The sequence below is a fragment of the Pleurodeles waltl genome, chromosome 3_1, assembly GCF_031143425.1.
Source record: "Pleurodeles waltl isolate 20211129_DDA chromosome 3_1, aPleWal1.hap1.20221129, whole genome shotgun sequence".
In the NCBI taxonomy this organism is placed as follows: domain Eukaryota; kingdom Metazoa; phylum Chordata; class Amphibia; order Caudata; family Salamandridae; genus Pleurodeles; species Pleurodeles waltl.
In genome coordinates this window covers 1,789,843,746-1,789,866,504 of record NC_090440.1, presented here as the reverse complement: position 1 = coordinate 1,789,866,504, position 22,759 = coordinate 1,789,843,746, and the positions used below count along the sequence as shown (strand labels likewise).

Here is a 22,759-nt window from a genome sequence, read left to right as displayed (position 1 = left end):
GGTAGACTACTTCTGACTATTTCTTCAGAACCCACGTAGTTCCAATTGAGTATGAAAATGATGGGAAATAGAGGAGAAAGGGAATACTCTGTAAAGAACATGCTTGTCTCCAATAGCACAGAGAAAGAGCCCATCAACTGTAGTCCTACCTCTCTGAAAGGGATTCCACCAAATGGGATGTACTCTGGAAACCATACCCACACCGGCAAACTATACCTCTTTTTGCAAAAGATAAAAAGGGAGATCAAATCTATCTAAGCGGGGCTGAATTCTAGTAAGAATAGAAGATGATCTTGAGTGGCTGGTAAAAGAAGAGTCACGATTGTGGGTAAGGCATTGAAAAATAGAACACAGAACTTCAAACATCCTAAGAAGTCTTGGATAATCGCTCTAGACACAATAACGTGAGGGCTCATGGCACAGAATGAGAGGATATCCTTGCATATGGCCAGGGTTTGCTACACATCATCAGACATTTTCAAGATGAGCCACCTACTAATCTAGATTGTATCCACAAAGGTATGTCTCAAATGTTCTGCATTAAGAGAGGGACCCTTCAAGGGTTCTCTTTTTGTGCTCATGATGGAGTCCTAGAAAAACTACACGAAGACAAAGTGAGAGGATACATGGGATCAAAACTTGCAAAGATATTTCTAAAAAATAACAATGTATGTTGACAATATCTTAGTGAAGTTCACTGGCCTACTACACTTGATGCTCCTGCCCAGGGATGAAATAATGAACTACCAAAAAGTCTCAAGGTAATGGTCAATTTCCAAAAGTCCAAAGTCATGAACTTCCCATACCCAGAAATTGAGTGGCAATCTTATGATCTTCTTTCCTGCTAGCACGAGTTTTCAGCACAATCAGGTACTTAAGGGTACAGCTCATTCTTTCTATTTTCATAATGGTTTACTTCATATATGTCACAACTTCATCTTGTGTCCTATAGGTGGTGGGTTTTATTTGCCAGCCTCTTGTCAACCTTCCCTTATGGCACCTCCCTAACCTCAGTACTAACAGTCAGGCTTGCTTCCCTAGTGGTGCCTTCCAGCCCTGAGCTCTCGCTATAGTTTCCCCCTCCTGAGATGTTTGAACCAGGGACCCTCCTGTTTAGTTGCTATGCAAGTTTCAGCTAGTTTGCACCTGCAGATACCACGTGTCTGTTTAGGATAGTCATGTTTCCACTGTGAACCATTGAGTTATACCATCATGCACTTGGGTTCTGTAGTAATTGTTGTAATGTCAATTACTGTTTGGACCTGCTATCTGTTAGGCCCATTTTCTTTTTTGTGTAACACGTGATTTCCTACCCAGATTTATTGCAATATTCCATGCTTCCATGTGAGACACATGCCCTGGTGGAACACACTTGGCTTCCTGTATATAAAGCCCCTCCGAACTTACATATGGGCTTGGCCTCTAAGCTGTTGCTGACATGGGCAAGCATTGTTTCTGTACTCACCTTCCAGAGTTCCAGTCCTGCACAAGTCTCTTCCCTGTGATCATCTCCAGACTCGCCTGGAGCTTCCAGCATATTTGAAGTATTAACTTCCTGAAGGCGAGAGCTTGTTTTGGATTTTGAACATTGTTGGAGTATTGAATCCTCCCCTTGAGGCCCAGCACTCTGGACTCTTTTGCTGTAGTGCTCTGAACTCTTCATCCATAGACTGAACGTTTGTCACTTTGTTTCTTGACAAGTTGTATCAAATACCTTTGGAATAAGTTTCTAAGTGTATTTGTTAGAATCAACAATCCAGCATGTTCCAGGGGTCCAGAAGATCAACAGTTTGTCTTTGAATTGATTGCTGCTCTCTTTCATGCAAAGTTTAATGATGCCTGTAAGTGTACCAGAAGGCAAAACTATTGTTTGAGATTCTAAGTTGGGAATCTATAAGTATCATTGTCTGTTGTCGTTTATAGTGTATCGCTTCTGCCTAGAAGATATCAAGGTCCTGAGAATTTCTACCTTCTAGGCAGTGCCCGAAGCAGTCTAGCAGTTACCGCAGAGAGGTGGGTTAATGTTTTTCTTGTTTTATTCCATCTCCCTTTTCCCACAGGGGCTGTAGAAGTGAGGTGTGTCGACATGGGAAAGGAATTGGTTTGTAAACTCATGTTGTATTTATACTACACACCAGCCAGCATTCAAAAGTGGAACAAAAGAAATCTGAAAGGTTGCAGGCACAAGGGTGCCCTGATACTTCTTTAGACAATTACCAAAATTATTTGAGTTCAGGAAGTGTTGAAGATGAAGGATGAAACACACAGCGTCTCTCTCTATCAAACCTCAGAACTGGTATTGTTAGGGGTTCCCATTCCGGATTACGTTTCCCCTGTACGACAGCGGAACACAGAGCCTTGAAGAAGGCTATAGGACCACCTTTGAGCATGGATTTGATACCAATCTCCCGATTGGCTACAATGGATAAATAATCTATTAGCAATGAAAAATTGGCAGCTGCTTTTGAAGACAAGTCTCCCTTCTTTGAAACAGAGTGGAACCCTGTATTGTGCTTCCTGGCAGCTGACTTCTGTGACCTTCTTTGCTCTCTTTATTTAAGAATACTCAGATCAGTCCCACTTGATATCTCCTGACTCCCTGATAGATGTCTAAACCCCAGCTCAGGCTCTTTGGTCACTGAAACATAATACTTCTTGAAGACCAATGGCCAAGAGAGATTCGTTTGCAGCTCATGGAGTTTTACCTGGGTTTCACAGCAGTGATGCAATTTCTGCGACTCTCTGACTTGGCCGACAAGTGCAGAAGAGGTTAAAGGATAGTGTGGGCTTTCTTTTCTTTTGGTTTGATGGGAGGATGAGGAAATAAGAAGTTAGGGTCTTTCCCTCCAGCACATTCATCTATATTCCAGAGGGTTGGGGGAAGAAGTAATTGTGTGTTTTAAACCTTCAATAAAACACTTAAACCATAAATGTTACATACCTTTGAGTTTTGCATGACATAAACCATCATCAAATTCTGAGCATCCTCTACAGTGCCTGGCTCCAAATGTGGCTTTCAAGCCAAATACAGCATCTTGGATAATGATAATGACATAAAAGGTACTATCAGGTCGCAAAGAGGTTTCACCAAGTCCACACATTGCTTACTATCCTGGCCTGCTGACAGTGAAGCCATCAATATTAAGCATAAAGAGTACTGCTGAACTCTGACATTAAGGGCACTGATACCCTGGATTCACACTATGACACAGGGCATGGTGGATAGTGAAGAGGCCAGACACTCATTCAGGTCACATCTGTTCACATCTAGTGAACAATTCTGAATTTGCTCTAAAAGACACTGGTGACTCTACAGAGAGTGCACACTTCATGTCAGAATCTGGCCTAGAATCCTGAACACCCAAGCAGTACACTTAATAGTCACTGCAATTCTTCAACGTCACCTTCTTTTTAAAGGTGTATGATGCATATTGAGATATATGCATTAAAATAAACAAGAAAAAAATAAAAAGGCAAATAAAAATTGAACGTGTGTGACTACTGCAACCACTGGGCATGGCTGCCAGTGTATTTCATAGTTCCAACACATAGGCCCAGAAAAGAGTGGGGCAAGGTGTGATTCTGGTTATGTATTATATTAGGGTGTTGTCGCATACGGTTGCACAACATCAGGGTGGCATAACTGGTACCCTTGGGTACAGCAAGTGTATGTTAGAAAGGCTCAAGGGATGACATACTTCTGATGGGATATTTCAAAGAAAGAATGTGTAGACGGAACAGTAGCCATTAGAATACGAACATATTTTCCAGATCAGAAACTACAAATGGGTCCCGAAGGAACTATTAGTGTATTTAGAATTATTAGTAGATTATGTAGATGCTGGGTGCATAACCATTCCACAAAAATATATATCCTTTCAACCTACACCTATAAATTAAAGAGTCTTATGATTCAAAAATAGCAAAAGCTTCTCAATCAAAATACAGCAAAAACACGTATAATCAGAAAAGAAAGGGATATACAAACAATATTTGATATAAATGTCATAATTTGCCATCATCGTGACATGATATTGATATATGAATATGCAATACAGTGTCCAGATGGAACACTCGCAAACTATATGATGAGCAAAATTACTTCTTTAAGCCAGTTGTTCATTTCAGAAAGACGTTTGTCAAGTTAGCATGTTTATAATAGGGTAACGTTCCCTACCTCCAGCCATGAGCAAACATCTCTTTCTGTCATCTTTGTAATTATAGCTTCATCTGAAAACTCATCCATCATGCAATCCATGAGATTCATGAGAGAACGGACTAAATTTGTGTTTGTAGTTGGTGACAGCTCCTAAAAGAATAGGTGAAAGCAAACATGGAAATTACACCTTTTATACTTAGATTCATACATTCATGTGGACGCTGCGCATGACTCATCTTAAAAGACTACAGCATTGAAGCAGTATAATGGTATACGGGGATTCTTGTCATAAATTATTAAGGCAGATGTCACGGAGACTTTACTAGTAAAAGAAATCATGGCAATAGGTTTTCTGGAGTTTTCTTCAGAACACAGCCCAGGAATAGGCTTCCTAGATCCCATAGCACCAAGGACTTTGTCAATGGTGCTAACCCGAAACAGAATGCCAATTGGACTGCAATCACTGCATATCAGGCTGCATAGTGTTTGAGTGAGGTGCATTTCAGGTAACCACCAATCCCTGGAGATATCACAGGCATAATTAGTGGAAAGTAAACCCTTTTTCCTTCTGGAAAGGCACACACAGGAACACTAGCAAACCAGTCATGCATTTTAAACATTTATTTATTTGTTAACTCAAACCCCATCCCAGTGAACACAATATGAATATGCATTGCCGTAGCGCTTGAAAACACTATCCTAACAATGATCAGGCCTCTCCTTTTCATGGGACTGCACGTACCATTTACACACCAAGGACTAACTAAGGGTTCTATGCTACATTGGGAGGTCAGATGGGCATACTGGGATCTTGGTGCCCACAGAAACTTGGGCCGGCAGTAACGAAGCAAATCAGATACTTTTAAAGCTGCAGTTTCTGGATGCATCAGACATCTCTAGATATTAGGACCTAAGTAAATTTCTATCATAATATAGTCCACTGATAAATTTGTAAAATCTTCATGTGACCTGTCAAGGACATTTTCCCAGAAATATTTAACTTACTGTCACCACCAGCCTCTTTCTAAACACCACTATGCCACCTTATCTTTAATTTAAAAAATATACATAGTCTCCTTCATTCTTGATACAAATGAACTTTTATATAGCGATCTTGCCATCTGCTGGAACCTGGTCTTTGCTGAGAAACTAATATAATAAGCTACCCATCAGACGTTCGTGCCCTTGGTTCATTATAGGATATTGTATGATGTGACTGGAAGATAAATATAAAAAGACCGCTGGCCATGGGCTACTCACAATCTCATGCAAATACTCTAATACAAAAATGAACCTGATAATTACTGTTGTATATGATCCATGCGCATGAAAACGTTTGATTTTATACTGATATTTGCAAAATATGGTAGCGACTTTTCATCAGCTTATTATACAATACCTTGGCATTTTTTCTAATCATGGTAAGACACGGTGGAACCATTCGATCAAATAGTCCTTCAATGAACTTCTTATGCACTGCAGTGACATTCGAGGGCATGAGATTCAGCCACGATACCATCAGTGGTCTCCAACCCAGCATATGAGGTTCCATATAGATCATACCACATCTGGAAACCTAAAAAGGGGAAAATAAATCTCTCACTGTAGGAAAACTAAAAGCAATACAACTGCTACAATAAGGGGATTGTATAATGTCATTTTCAACTAATGAATAATTAAGAGTCAGTCAAGATCAGAATTCCCTCTGGAAAAAAACAACGTTAAAAGTCAATGCATTATAACACAGTGATGGAAAGAGTGATACAAAAGAGATACTATTACTACCGTAACAAACGTCAAGGGGCTAATTCACAAAGCATTAATTTTGAATAGATGTGTCTAACGTCAGTCTCAAGGATGACTTGCTTGTGAAGTTCCAGGAGTAGGAACATCTTCTTCATGTTTTCTATGAGTAAGAGTGTCTTACTAAAGGAAACTACTAACGGAAAATGCTTTGTGAATCAGGCATGTGTATTTGAGAGTAACTCACATCTAACTCAGGACTAAAACACAAGTGTTCATAGAGAAAGCTTTGTGAACTGGAAATGTATAGTCTAATGTCAGAACCCCTTTAAGAGGGCCATAGGGCACACATGGGCTACTGGGCCCGACCTACTTTGAGTCCTGAGCAACTGTGCCAAGTACCCCTTCTGCACTTGACTCTCAGTCGCAGCTGTGGTCGAGCAGTCAAGACTCCTAATGGAGGATGTAGACACAGGTTGGTGAACACGACTCATAACTCAAAATGCAAACAGTGCATCCAATAAATCAATGCCCTGTCCAATTCTTGCTTTTCTAGAAAAAAGAAGTATTTTATTTTTAACTGTACACATGAAAAGGTATACAGCATTTACAACCAATAAAACAATCCTCCTTGAGGTTGGGGCTCTAGTACTTATCAGGAAAATCCCTGTACCACCCCTCCTTTATGTAACATGCTCAGGGTTATTCCTCATTCATTGGTGACTGCATCAAGGGAATGTAAATTATTAGGCCATACCCAAAAGCTCTCCCTTTGATTCTTTAGCAATTAGTCAAAAGTGTCTATAGTGCTGCGGCACTGTAAGCAGCAAGTCCTTCAGGGGCCAAAGACCCAGTTCCCTTTTTACCCGCTTTGGTGCAATGGTAGTGTTCAGCGGTGCAGTGAGTGCGCTCTCCTCAGTTGCTCACAAGTCAGGCTCCTGTATGGCGAAGTTGGGCTGATCGCAAAGGGTGCCGCAGCACCTGGCGATGCAGCCTCTCCTTGTCAAGCAGCCCTCGTGGTCTATTTTCAGGATTAGGAACCGCTTTCGCTCAGCGGACACAAAAGGTAAGTTGCTCTTTCTCCTAGAAGGTGGGAACTGGTGTGATCCTCCGCCTCCTGACTGAGATCCAGTGAGGGTGTGATGTCCTCAGCAGTGTCTAGTTGAACCTCGGGGAGTTTGACAGGTGCAGATCACAACGTGTATACTCGACCCCCTGGTCACACCAGTACTCCTTCAGCCTGGATGACGATGCAAACCCTAAGCCCCGCCTGCCTTTAACCACTGTAACTAGGATCCGGGTGCAGACTCTCTTTATTCGATCACCCTCCTTATGGCCACTGCTCCTGGCACATGGGGTCATCGCTTTCAGCAGTAAACAGTCTTGCGCTCCTGGCCAACAATCAGTTGCCCAGTGACCCCTTCTGGCATACGGGGTCACCGTGGCACAACAGTGCGGCTTGGTGCTTCCTGCAAGGTGCTTCCAATATGGCTACAACACAATTCATGGGAGGGACCAGAGTTCACACCTAGATGTCAGCCACAGTGATATGTGTATCAAATGGTTAATCCCAGACCACAGTCCTACTCTTTACGATTCCCTTATCAGCCTCATATCCTTTCCTGAGATGTGTCCAGGCCCCTTTCTTGGGATCTATCACTGAATCAAAGAGAAGCCTTTTGCAGTGTAAAGGGAGTCTCTCCCTTTTCCCTCCAGTGTGTCCCACCCAGCTCACAGGAATGTGTACATAGTACATCCACAGCATACTCACTAAACCTCAGCACTGATGCTTTTCCATGTCTATCCAGGGAATGCTATTTACAAATGCACACACTGCCAGCACACACACTCACTATGTCCATGCTCCACAACACTTCACCCCTCATGTATTGTACGTCATGCAAGCACACATGCACCCAGCACATGCTTTCACTGCAGACATACCGCACAGCACTACATCTCTCATGTAATGTAGTCCTCTCAGGAATACATGAAATCCAGTACATGTACTATTCATATATGCACTACACAGTACTGCTCTATCCCTGTACTGTACCCTTTCCAGGCACACGCATATCAGCACAGCACTACACATCTACCTGTAGATGTATGCCAAGGGTGAGTTCAGCACACAGCAACGGAACATTTAAAAGGTGAATGACCTTGTAGGCTTCACTCAAGTTACAGGAAAAGATCCTGTTCGTTATTACTGATTACTACGCGGTATGCTGCCACAACCATGCTTGTGCTGCTTGACTCCTGGGGAAGGTGGTAGCTTCCATCACTTTGAGGGTAGCACTTTGGGTATCCCTCCCGGTCCAACAAGACCGTAATCCCCGAGACAGAGCTATGTCATGGCACACACAAACATGATCTGTGCTCCTCTGTGACAATAAAAATCAGCATTGAGGATCTGGACAACAGTACAACTGGGCACTAAGGGCAGGGGTGCATGTCTCTTAACATGCAGAAGACTTTTTCCTTCTAATACCTAAATCTAGGAAGAAATAAATTTGGCTTTATTTTTTTTCTTATATTTTTGTTTTATTGAAAGAAAAGAACCAAATGACAGGTGTTCAATGCAATCAGGGTATATGAATCGACTGTCATGCAATGATAAAAAATATATCTATATTCGTGCTTCAAGAACAATACAATTAGCAATTTTGACTTGTTGCTGTGACAAAATGGATTTTCAGCAAGTCGGTGAAAGCCATAATTGAAATAATGCTATTAATGCAATAGTATACCATCTGCCTATGGGGAGCCATAACAAGACTGAACTAGATGTAGGTAGAATCTGGTGGTCAGGGGTTGTGACTCAATGATGCTGGGTACATGAGGGTGATGCAGCGCAGAGCACATGCAACTAGAAGTGCGTGGGTAGAATATTAGGTTGGCATTAACCAAGCGATGTAGTCAGCAGGTCCTGAGATCAAAAATAGACCCCGGGGTGAAGAGGAGAGGTGTCCGCTTAGAGGGGTCAGATGGGCCCCCAACTGTGTCAGATAGTGGGGACAGAAAGGTTTTATAGCAAGTGTGTAACATACAGCGAGTCAGCGTAGCAAGGTGTCATGTGTGTGCTGTTGGAAATGGGTGAGGATCACCGTCCAGTGATTGCAGATGGGGCGTCATCCGAGGCCACGTAATTCTTCATTGCAAACTGCCTCCCCTTCTGCTGCACCGCATTTGCTTAGAGCTCTTTTCCAGGCTTCTACTGAAGGTGGGGAGGCAGAACGCAAGTATGAGGTAAGTGTGCGAATGGCTAACAAGAGCACTAATGCTGCAAAGCAGGAGCGCACTTTGTGAGTCTTTTTATGCTTAAAAATGCCCATGGCACAGAATTTCCATGTCTGGAGGTCTGGTAGTTCTGTCACCTGTCTTAGTGTTTCATGGATTGATGAGCAGTAGTGATGTAGCGCTGGGCAAGTCCTTAGAATGTGATATAGGTCTGCACCAAGCAGGGGGCAGCACGGGCATTTAATGGGCGTCATGGGGTAGTACCTATTCAGCCGGGCAGGGGTAAGGCAGCCCTATGGAGGAGATAAAATCAGATATTCTTAAATAGGGAGCTCATGGAAACCCGCTTACGGTGAGACAGCACAATCTCCCACTCCTTAGCCCATAACTCTTTGCCTATTTCCACCTCCCATCAGCATTGGAGGTGTACTAGTGGGATGTCCATAATCTCTGGGATGGCTCTGTAGAGCCAGGTATTTAGGTGTTGTCCTTTACCCATCGTTAATATAGCCTGTATAACATGGTGTAGTTCCATATCAACGGTTCCCCACAGCATCTGTATTGTATTTTGTGGTTGCTGGTAGGTCAACAAGTGTCCAGATGGTAACTCATTATCTGTGGCTAATTGATCAAAAGAAAGGAGGTGGCCGTCAGAGTAAAGGTACCCTACTGTGGAGAGGAAGCTTGTTGCCCAGGTTGCCCGTATGCGTGGTGTATAATGACCTGGGAAGCGCGGAAGACCCACCAGCGGAAAGTTAGGAGCATAACACAGTCTACCCCACAAGAGTCGGTGTATGCGGGGCATGCATGTATGGGCTGTCGCTACCTCTAGGGGCCAGGTAGAGGCGGGCAGTATTGTAGGGAAAAGCAGACTGTGTAATGTGGCCAGGCTGAGGGTACCACAAGAGTCACTGTCCTGCTGTCCAGCGCGATTTGCCATACCTCCTAGCAGCACAGCTGCAATGGTTATGTCGTGACGGCTATGCGGTGTCGTCTTGTGCCTCAAATCAGGGAGCACAACATTGTTTCCAACTCTCTAAAGAGGCATGGGTGGGGGGGGGGGGGGACAAGCAGAAGGTTCGTAAAGTTATTTAACTGGCTGCAGAGGATAATCATCTTTAAAAGTGCGATTCTGCCGATGGGGGCAAAAGGGGGTGAACGCCAGAATATCATCTGTGCTCATATTCCAGCAAGGGCTCTGCGAAGGTTCCCCTCATATAGAGCTGGCAATTAGTGATAGAGACAAACTCTCAGGTAACGGATTGCCTCTGGGCACCACTGTGCAGTTTTCCTTTATTGTTTATATATTTTGATATCTTCTTTACAAGAATGCCAAGGTGCCATGCATAGCTTCTTGTGCTCCACTTGTATACATTTTATGGGACAATAAACAGACTACCTTGGCCTCGCCTTAAGCCTTCAGGCTGACCAGGAAGACAATCTGACAAAGCACTGGTATGCACTGGTATGGTGAAAGCAGAGTGCTGAAGAGGAGATGATCGCTTTGGTCTCTTTTTGATATGTCAGACTAATACTTGCTAAAAGCAGTCATTGACAGAAATCTTTTGAACTTTAAACATAACAGCCAGTTAAAAGTAGTCAATTAAAAGTTCAGGCAAGGTTATTACAAAGGTTGGAGGCCCGAAGCTATGAACACTGAATTTGTTGGGCTGCTATATGCCACTGCAACATGCTCTGATCTCAGGAGGCAAGAGGGTACACATCATACAGCAATTTTCTAAAGTTAGTTGAGCCATTGTCATAGAAGGCCCTGTGAATGATGCATATGATATTGAATTTAATCCTTTAAAAAGCACTATGTGTTATTGCTTTTTAATGTTATAGGAATAACCATCTTTCTGGGCCTGAAACCTCATCTATAATTAGAGTTGAGACATGGAAACAAAGCTATATCGAATAATAATGGAAGCGATACAGGTAAAGACCAATGGCTCTGTGATGCAAGTAAGGAGACCAAATTGAATTATTTACTGGGAAGTGAGAAAACGTTCTTAGGTACTTTAAATCAGAAATGTGTCTCCTTGATAACCACTTAATAATGGACCAATTGATAAATCAGCATCAAACAAGACAAAAAGGTACTGGAGGTTGTGTATCCACTCATGTACCAGCTCCCAGACAGGCGAAAGCTAAACAACAGGATATTGTTGATTTGTACAGTACAGAAGCGCCTTGTGTATTTTGTAAGATGATGATTTCTATCATACAAAAGAATAGGGACTTCGGATACTTTGATTAAAGTTTGCTCAGTTTGGGTTATTTCAGACAACTTTTTTTCAGGCTTCATTGCAACAAAATCCACAATCTAATCTTGCTTCCAATATGGAGAGAGTTCTGACAATGAACAAGAAAAATAATACAACATGTCACTAAAACAAAAATATCATATATAATCAGGAAAAGACAGAGAAGGTAGTAAAATACAGCTTTCGCAGATACCAGGCATTAACAACAATAAAACACAAATCTCAAAAAAAGGGGTCCATATAAAAAGAAGCTAAAAGGATAATGATGGCATCAGTTCTTCAATTATCTGAAAATTACTGCGTTTGCTGATGTTGCTCAGTTCTACAAAGTGCTAAGGAATAAGAACAGCAATTGCCTACCTTCTAGTGAACAGATCACTAACCGTTTGTCAAATAGTGATGTTTGGCCATGAACTGAAGGTAGCTATGATCACAACCGCCATCTCAATTTGTTGGAAAAAAAAGATTCTCTCTCTCTCTCTCTCTCTCTCTCTATCTATATCTATATCTATATATATACTCAGTAGGTAGTTAAGTTATAGTTAGTACCAACATTTCCATATACAGAGCGTTTTTTTGTTTTGCTAATAAGTTTGCCAAATGTTCACGAAATTGCCAAAACTAGTTTGTCAATCACTTTAGCTGCTGTGCGGAAAGTTTCAAGGTGATTTGTCACATGGGGGGGGCAAGAAAAAAGGGGGTCTCAAAACGCTTCTTCCCCATGCAAAGTCTATAAGGATTTTGCATTTTTTGAACATGACACCAAATTTGGCAAAAAGCTAGATCTTGGTTAAGAAAGAGTACTCTCCATAATTTGGTGTAAATCTGTTCAGTAATTTTGGAATAATCAAAGGAAATAAAATATAGATATCTAGAGACGAAGATCCTTCATGGTACCAGAGTGAAAAGCAAGCCCCTTATTTGTTAGCCGCAACCTGAAAGAAAAGTTGCAGCCGCCATTTTGTTTCTCGGTTGGGTCCCCGGGAGAAAAAATAAATAAATAAAACATATAAGGGGTTAGGATGAAGATTTCCTGACCCCATAGGACACATCGAGGGGTCTCTAAGGCATGCCTCATGGGCAAAAAATTGGCCAAGTAGTTTTTTTTTTTGGGACAATTCGGAGATCCACCACAGCGCAGAGTGACCCCCAGTGTAAATCTGTGATGAATCCGCTGATCCGAAACCCAATGGAAAAAAAACTCATACACCATACATACGTCGTGCACAACCAAAGACAAAAGAGGAATGTTAAAGTATCGTTATACTGAGGTGAAAATGTAAGTTAAAACAACATTAAAACTTTTAAAAAACACTCAAATTCAGCAGCTATAGATTTAAAGGCTTTAAATGCAACTGCTCCTGTTACAACAAAATGGGGTTCAGGAGTACCTCATTTTTGTCTTGAACACAAAACGTTAGCGCTATATTGTTAATTAGAACTCTCTGGTGCTGTTGCAATTGATTACTAGGAAGTTAATTGCCAGACGTTTGCTGATGTTGGAAGCACGTTTCACTTTGGATACCAGACAGTTTTACTAAAATGGATGAGGAAGATATTTGAGAACTCATATAAAACGTGCCTTCTGTTAGCTTCCTCCAGCACTAACCATAATTTAGCAGACAAAAAAAGAACCCCCATATTTTGTTAATTCACTGTAGTACTCCTGATACAATTTATTTCAGTTTTACAGCTTTGATTAGAACTCTGTGAAGGAACTGCAGTTGCACCCTGGGATGTTAACTAATAGACTGCATCTGGTGTTGGAAGTACATGTTTATCTGCATTTTAGAATGGTTTACTGACATGGATTAGGAAGATACTTAAGAACTCATAGAAAATGTACCCTCATTTTAACTTTCTAGAGCACAAATCATAATTTCTACGACAAAAAAAGCAATTGTGTCACTTTTCTACATTCTCCTCTGTAGGAAATGCTGTCGTTTTTACATCTTTGTTTCAATCAAGTTGGGTGCCACCTGTTTCAGTCTGCATGTCAGAATGTTTTACTGACCTGAATGAGAAACATATTTGAGAATTGTGTTCTCAGCTTGGCATCATATTGCATTGACCTTGACAAGATGAATGACTTGTTGGTTTTTATTTCTAAAACAAATACTTTAGATTTTACAGCTTTAATCTCATCAAGATGGCATTTAGGTGTGCCACAACTTTGTCATAATTTAGCATTTTAGCACTCTAGTTGTTCATTAGAACACTGTGGCAAAGGGCAGTAGAACACTGCGGAACAGTGCTGTCAGATTAGGCCAATTCCCTCACAAATGGATGACATTTTTCCCATTTGTGCAGGAAAAATCATGTGGCGGGTGACTGATTTTTGGGCTGGGGAGGGCCCTGTGTGCATATTTTGCTGATATGAGGTGGTTCCCCATCCGTGGCTCACACTAAAGATAAGGCACAGTGCCTTGAGCTCAACTAGTTGCTCACCTCGTTCTATTTCCTAGCTATTTATCCTGCCCCTCCCCCTTGAGAGCGCTGATCTCCTTCTCTGAGGCAACCGTCTCATGCTCACACATGGCACAAGTATTTACATTAAGGTGCAATGACACATGCTCATTAATGTAACTACTTTTATCATTATTGACATGTCCCCCCCAGGAGTGTATGGTTGTAGGGCTGTCAGTACAATTAAGCATGCAAAACTGCTTCTGATTATGGCCTTGTTTGAAGAATGGAGATTCAAGCTTGGCAGGAGCTCAGGGACTGAGTATGGACAAAAAATCTCCTCTCCTATCTCGCTGGTTGTGTTTGAGGGCTAGCCTGACAAACAGTGATTAAGTGCTACACTCAGGCACTGGAGGTCGAAATGGCAAAACACAAGCAAAATATCTGGAGCTGAGGGCGAAGGCTGACTGCACTAGTGCACAACAGGTACGGTGTTCATGCTACAGTTCATTGCCAGCATACGTTTTCTCACTGCACGTTTTCCAAAATACAGTGCACCTGCAGGCAAAGGCGGTAAGCGCTTTACATCAAAATTTAGAAGCGCAAGTACTCACTAGCCTAGAGCAGTTATTTCTGCTTAGAAGTGCTGGTAATCTCCTACTTAAAGTATTGCACCAGCTCGGACCAGTGCAAGTGCTTTCTCTTTCAAATTAAAGAAGTGAAGGTACTCAGGGCCTCATTTTGAGTTTGGCCAAACTCTTTCGGACGGAAAACCGCCACTCTGGTTTTTGACCTGCCGGCCCAGTTATGAGTTTTCCGATGTTTTTGCCTGCTGGTCCAGCAGAATACTCACCACAACATTGATGCCAGCTTGTAATCAAGCCGGCAGAAATGTTGCGGTGCATCAGCACCGGTCGTGCTTTTCACTGCCCGTAATTTGGGCAGTGAAAAGCGTGACGGGCTGTCCATGGGGGCCCCTACACTGCCCTAGCCAAGTGAATGGGCAGTGCAGGGGCCCTCATGGGGCCCTCAGCACCCCCTTTCCGCCAGCCTTTGCATGGCGGTTGTACCGCTATGCAAAGGCTGGTGCAAACGCGGGTCATAATCCGGAGTGCAGCGCTGCCCTGGTGGATTGAGACCACCAGCACCTGTTGGCGGTGGTCCGAGCCCCACTAGGAGTCTGGCGGTCCATGGACCGCCAGACTCGCAATGAGGCCCTCAGTATCTGACAGCACCTGCACATTGCAAGCACTGTATTAAAATGTATTAAAGTCAGGGTCACTGGAATTATGCAGCAGGGGAGAACCAACTTATGTGGCAGGGTAGACTAAATTATGTGGCAAGAAAAGACAATTATGCAACATTAATGTTGCACGTTTTGTAATATTATTACTTTCTCATTTTGTAATATTACTTTCTCATTTTTACACTTGCTAACACTGTCAGGGCATAGGTTGCACCTCATTAATATTGGTTTAACACCCAAATACATCAAATAAACAAAGAAAGGCAATTAGTCCATTTTTGCAAACAGCATTCCACTGCACTTAAACACATGTTGTTGCAACTTTAGTAACTTTTTTACTGTTTGAGTCGATTTTTTTGTTTAAATCTGTAGATTATGCAGCAATTGATGGAATATGTGGCAAATGCAGCAAAACCATAATTATGCAAAAAACACTGCAGCCACTGATTAATTAAATTCCACTGGTCCTAATTAAAATACTAAAAAGAGTTCCCTTTGGATAGTAATGAAATCTTTTTTGTAAAGACAACCCAACTACTACATTATGTGTTCAATTCTGACTTTGTATTTCTCCAGACTCAACATTCTAAATGTATAACGCATACCAGTAAAACATAACGCATACCAGTAAAACATAACGCATACCAGAAAAAAGCAGCCTGGTTCACCGACGAACTCATCACCTCCAAACGCACCTGCCAGAAACTAAAGAAGAAATGGCTCCTCGAACGCACACCAGACAGCCTGGTGACCCACAAGGAAGCCACCCGCAAGCACCACCAACTAATCCGACTCGCCAAACGTTCCCACTTCACTGAACGCCTAAACAACAACGCACACGACAGCAAAGAACTCTTCTGCATCGTGAAAGAGCTCTCCAACCCCAGCGCCAACGACATCCCACCATCCCAAGAACTCTGCGACGCCCTGTCCACCTTCTTCTTCCAGAAGATCGCCAACATCCACGACAGCTTTAACACCATGCCTCCGCCTGACCCCACCCCCGATAACTCCACCTACGCCAACTGCCTCACCGCCTGGACCCACGTAGACAACGCCGAAACCTGCAAGACCATGAACTCCATCCACTCAGGATCCCCTTCAGATCCCTGCCCACACCACATCTACAACAAAGCCGACTCTACCATCGCCCCCAACTTCGAAAGGTCATCAACTTATCCTTCGAAACCGCGACTTTCCCGGACAGCTGGAAGCACGCCAAATCCACGCCCTCCTCAAGAAACCCAAGGCTGACCCCAACGACCTCAAAAACTTCCGCCTGATCTCCCTCCTCCCCTTCCCGGCGAAGGTCATCGAGAAGATCGCCAACGCTCAGCTCACCCACCACCTCGAGGATAACTCCATCCTGGACCCCTCCCAGTCTGGTTTCAGATGCAACCACAGCACCGAGACTGCGCTCCTCGCCGCCACAGATGACATCAGACTACAAATGGACAACAGCAAAACATCTGCCCTCATCCTCCTGGATCTTTCCGCTGCCTTCGACACAGTATGCCATTGCACCCTACTAACACGCCTCCACGAAGCTGGAATACAAGAAAAAGCCCTCAAATGGATCTCCTCATTCCTCTCCGGCAGAACCCAGAGAGTCCGACTCTCACCCTTCCGCTCCGAAGCCGCCAACATCATCTGCGGCGTACCCCAAGGCTCCTCTCTGAGCCCAACGCTGTTCAACGTCTACATGGCCCCCCTCGCACAACTGGCCCGTCAGCACAACCTCACCATTCTCTCCTACACCGATGACACCCAGCTCATCCTCTCCCTCACCAAAGACCCTCACACCGCCAAAGCCAACCTCCATGAGGGATTGAAGTCCATCGCCGAGTGGATGAGAAATAGCCGCCTGAAATTGAACTCCGACAAAACGGAGGTCCTCATCCTCGGATGCACCCCCTCGGCCTGGGACGACTCCTGGTGGCCCACCGCGCTGGGACCCCCTCCAACGCCAGCCAACCACGCACGCAACCTCGGTTTTATCCTCGACTCCGCCCTCACCATGTCCAAACAGGTCAACGCAGTTTCCTCCTCCTGCTACAACACCCTCCGCATGCTCCGCAGAATCTACAAATGGATCCCAACGGCCAGAAAAACAGTGACTCAGGCCCTCGTCAGTAGCCGACTAGACTACTGCAACGCACTCTACACAGGCATCCCCGCAAAAGACATCCGACGACTCCAACGCATCCAAAATGCCTCCGCCCGACTGGTCCTCGACGTACCCCGCCGATGCCACATCTCCCACCACCTGAAGGACCTCCACTGGCTCCCCGTGGACAAGAGGATCACCTTCAAGCTCCTCACCCACGCTCATAAGGCACTCCACAACACCGGACCCACTTACCTGAACAACAGACTCAACTTCTACGTCCCCTCCCGCCAACTCCGCTCCGCCAGCCTCTCCCTCGCCATCGTGCCCCGCTTCCAACGCAAGACATCCGGCGGCAGATCCTTCTCCTACCTCGCCGCCAAAACCTGGAACTCCCTCCCGACCCCCCTACGACAGACCCAGGACCTTCTCACCTTCAGGAGACTCCTCAAGACCTGGCTCATCGACCAATAGCAGCCCCCCCCCCACAGCGCCTTGAAACCCTTACGGGTACGTAGCGCGCTTTATAAATATTGTGATTGATTGATTGATTGAGTATGAATGATATGTGACTCCTACCTCTTGTAACCCTCATTGTTTTATGTTGCATTCCTTGTACACGGATATGCACACTTATATGACTTATTATATTATGTGTGTGACGTATAAATCATGCTCACAGCCTACCTTCACCCTGGTGTGAGGAGAGCTGGAAAAGAAATTAAATATAAAGTACTATGTAAGGTATTGCCAGTGCCATTACTCATAGAAAGGGAAACATCTGCCATTCTTAAAGTACATGCATATCTCTTACATAGAAGGGTTGAATAAAGTCAAAACCTTGACTCCAAATTATAGTTTCTGTTATGCACCTGTGAAGTGATAACAAGATTAGAGCTTTTTTCTCTTCATTGCATTGGCAGCTAGACTTCAGGCTCTAGATAGCTCTCAGCCAGGATGAGATGCCAGTAAAAGAAAGGCTGATGGCCTTTTAAGTGACCTGTATGTTGGCCCCAGCTGGAAGTGGCAATAAGAACACCCCTCTATACCACCCAAGTTGCTGCTTTAAAAGGAAACCAAACACGTTGTGGGTGCTGCTGAGTCCTAGTGTCAGCAAATTACACCGGGACAAATTTGTCATATTTTACTGATGCTCGCCCTGATCAATATTTGCTGCCAGAACTGGTTGGGTCCCTATCAGATCCTGCACTACTGAAAGGGTATACATAAAGAACAGTGAAATGCTGGTCCTGAAGAGGGAAGCAACAGTATGAGATATGCAGATGGAGGATTTCAAAATGATGTTGAGAAGAAAACAGGTCCCATAGCCCTAGCCTCACTCTGCCCAAAAATATAGGTGTATGAAATTCACTGTGACCCAGCTTCCAGCTGTACAGCTGCAATTTACATGTGAACACCATTCTGTGTGCTTCCGCCTCATAATAAGTGAAAGTGAATAAAGTAATTGTTCTATTTCAATGTTTAGCTCAGAGAAGCGTGCACTTCTGGGACTGGTCACATATGAAGAAAAATGTCAGTCAAAGAAAAATCGACATGCCAAAGCAACAAAACCATACAAACACTGTCCAAAGATTACATTGAAAAGAAATGGATGTTCAATGCCTTTCATTATAGACATAGATAATACCTGAAGAGAAGCACAATGTATTGTCTCCATTACAGTGGCTTTGCCGTCAAAGACCAAAGTGTCGACTTGGGCTGGATCGACCCCCATGAAGAGTAAAGGTTCATTTACAGCAACAGTGAAACATAAGAAAATAAAAGGTGCAAGTGAATGCTCATCACAAAATAGTAAGTCAATTCCCTTCACTGTTTCATGGCTGGGCAAAGTTAAAGACTATGAAAGTAAGGCTACCTTTTAATGAGGAAGACCATCCTGTTGCTCCTAGACATAGATGAGTTGCTTTTCATTTACAGGAAGCTGTTCAAAGAGAACTTGAATTGTTATTTAACCATGATAATATTGGGCGTTCCACTGGTCCAATACCAAGGGTTTCTCCCACAGTAGTAGTGCCCAAAAAGGACAGTGAAGAGTTGTGCCCATATGTGTTGACATGCGCCAGGCAAACAAAGCAATCGACCTAGAACAACATCCAAGGCTGCACACTGCTGACATGATAATGCAATTGAATGATGCCATGGTCTTCTCTCAACTTGATTTGAATAAAGACTATCATCAGTTAGAACTTGAAGCAAGCTGCAGGTACCTTCTGGTGTGTCATTAGCTGTAGAATATTTCCAAGACATCATTCGACGCATCATACAGCCTCTTGTGAATGTATTCAATTATAGTGATGACATATTGGTTTTCGGAGCTACACAAAAGGAGCACGATCTTTCACCCAGGTATGTCAATTTCTCAGTGATGCAGGTTTGACTTTGAATGCAGACAAGTGTGAGTTCAATAAGACAAAGCTGAAATTCTTTGGCCATATCTTTTCTGATGGGGGTAGGATGCCTGATCCTGCAAAAGTACAAGCTTTGTCAAATGCTGAAGCCCCACAAGATGTTTCAATTGTACATTCTTTTCTTGGCATGACCAGTTTTTAGTTCACAATACTTCCAAAATTTTGCTACTGTTAGTGCTCCAATATGACAGTTGACGAAAACAAAATGTTTCATTTCAATGGTTTCAATAATGTGAGAAAAGTTTCAAGCGAATTAAACATGCTATTGAAAATGTTGACAAATGGTGCACTTTAATCCAAAGCTTCATACAGAGATTTTGGTTAGACTGGTCGGGTTAGGTGCTAAGCTTGCACAGCACAGTGGATGCCTAAATGCTAGATGGCATATTGTGGCCTATGCTAGTAGAAGTTTGTTTCAAACAGAAGGTGCTTACTCACAGCCTGAGAAAGAAAGAATGCTTGTGATATGTGCTTGTGAAGATTTCCATGTATTCCTGTATGGAAAGCCATTTATGCTGATCATCAGGCTTTGCTGACCATCTTTGGCAATCTAAAAGCCAAGATGCCTCCTCGCATTGAATGCTGGGGATAAAGATTGCAAGAGTACGACTATACAATGTGCATCATCCAGAAAAATTCAGAATCCTGCTGACTACTTTTCGAGAGTGCCTATACAAGTTCACGGTACTTCATCCAAGACAGCTGAGGCCTATATTAACTTAATTGTCCAGGCAAGCACACCAGCTGCTGTATCTTTAGCCCAGATTGTCACTGCCAGGAGAAAGGATAGTGATCTGCTGAAGTTAAATGACATAATTACACACCAGTCGTGGAACAAATACATTCAATGTCTCAGTAATGATGGTGAATATCAAAAATACAAAAATGTCAAAGATAAATTGTCCATAACTCAGGAAGGTGTTATAGTGCATGGATCAAAAATCCTGCTTCTGGAGAGTCTGAGACACAAAGTGATTGAAGTGGCTCACAAAGGACATTGTGGTATTGCTGTCACAGAGAGAGCTCTCAGAGACTGAGACCCTCATTACGAGTGTGGTGGTCAGACCCAATATTATGACAGTGGCAGAGCCGCCACGGTCTGACCGCCGGCACTGCCAGGTTGCCACCAGTCGACAACATGTCTGTTTTGCTGGTAGTAATCCGCCAGGGCAGCACTGCCCTCTGGATTACGAGTCCCCTTTCTGCCAGCCTTTGCATGGCGACCAGAGGCTATGCAAAGGCTGGCAGAAAGGGGGCTCTGGGGTCCCATGGACAGCCCCATCACGCTTTTCACTGCCCGAATTACAGGCAGTGAAAATCGTGATTGGTGCTGTCGCACCCGACACACCGCAACATTGCCACCGGCTAGATTACGTGGTGAGTGTCCCGCTGGGCCAGCGGGCAGAAACGCTGTTTCGTCCGCCGGCCCAGCAGGAAACTCGTAATAGGGCCAGCGCAGGGAAGGCTGCATAGGCGGTCATCCAGACACAGGACTTTGGCGGATGGCCTCCGCCACGCACCAAAGTTGTAATGAGCCCCTGAGTCTGTTTTCCATACTTTGATGAAAGAGTTGAAAAGGAACTCAAGGCCTGTCTCATATGCAATTGCCTGTCAAACAAGGTTAGTCAAAATACTCTGAACATGCCAAAACTCACTAAACTCACTAAACATGCCTGGGAGAGAATAGCCATCAATTTATTTGGTCCACTTGATAATGGACATCATTTAATGGTGATTATAGATGAATAGTCATGTTTTCCTTTGGATGAAGATCTCTCATCCACGACTCATGAACGAGTAATCGAAAAACTTGATAGCATCTTTGCGACATGGGGCATACCAGCCATTGTAAAGTCTGACAATGGTCCACCCTTCAACAATAAAGAATTTAAAGAATTTCTAGAGCATCTGAACATAAAGCATCAAAAGATCACACCTTTATGGCCACAGGCTAAAGAAAGCAGTGCAGCATGCAACTCTTGAGAAGCTCAATTTGAAAACAATATTAAATTCTACCCTACATGCTTATCGTTCAACAACCCACTCCACCACAGATGAAAGTTTTGTGACTTTCATGTTCAGGACAACAATGCCAGTGAAGTTACCTCAATGGACCACAGAGAGAGATAAATATGAAAACATGACTCGGACCAGGGACTAGGTTAACAAATAAAAAATAAAAGTCTATGCAGACAACAGACAACATGCAAAAGACATCTGATTTGGAAAAGGAGATTTGATGTTCACTTGACAGACGCACAAAAGAAAATCTGATGCTCCTTATGATTCTGAACCTTTCAAAGTACTGTGTACCAAAGGACACAGGGTGACTGCCCACAACTCAGGGAAGTCTATTACCAGAGACACTTATCAATTTAGGCCTGTGTATCATCTCCAACTCAAAGTGGCGAAAGAAAGAATGACTCTGAAAACTCAGTGACTGTTGTTGATTCCTTACCATCTTTAGCAATCTCTTAAATTGAAGTTGATTATAGCTTCCAGCAACCAAATCAGGTGGGATGATCAAAGAACCAAGAAGACTGATTGAAGAGATATAGTTGTAAATGTTTCTATATATTGACAATGATTGCTGATTAATGTGTGACATGGGATGGAGAAGAGAATCTATTACAAGAATATGTGCAACAAATGAATGAAAAGAATTTAAATGCTCAACTTACAGCGAACTGGAGCAAGAATATGAGTGAATTTTTGGATGTCGTATTATACATAAGAGAAGGAATATTGGAAACCTGTATATTTCGTAAAGGCACAACTTGTAATTCAATTCTACATGGTAATAGTGGGCATCCAAAAGCTTTAAGTGGAGCATTCCTTACAGTCAATTTCTGAGAGCGTGGAGGATCTGCCCTGATGACTCAGTATTTGAACAAGAAATCTCTACAAGGATGAGGAGGTTGGCAGAGAAATGGTATCCACAGAAGCTCTAATTTGATTACCCTGTACCTAGAGATAGAGTCTGCATGCACCTGTCATTTACCAGGTTTTGAGAATAAGGTAAAATCTAGTTGATATGTAGGAGCTACATCCGGGGAACATAATGGATGAAGTTGTCAGTAGCCTATGAGATGATTGTGAAATGGTTTACATTGCACTTGTCACTTTATCTCTCTCCCTGAAATATTATGTGAGTTCTGTTTT

General features: G+C 43.3%; 1 protein-coding gene across 2 annotated transcripts in view; it reads right to left on the bottom strand.

Moving 5' to 3' along the window:
* Window positions 1–22,759, bottom strand: part of DNAH7 (dynein axonemal heavy chain 7) — a 1,158,398-nt gene that overhangs the window by 675,533 nt on the left and 460,106 nt on the right. For both annotated transcript variants that reach the window (XM_069225862.1, XM_069225863.1), the window contains 2 exons: window positions 5,559–5,735; window positions 4,178–4,309 (listed from right to left, as the gene is read on the bottom strand). In XM_069225862.1, coding sequence (XP_069081963.1) covers window positions 4,178–4,309; window positions 5,559–5,735 — 309 coding nt within the window. The remainder of the gene's footprint in view (window positions 1–4,177; window positions 4,310–5,558; window positions 5,736–22,759) is intronic.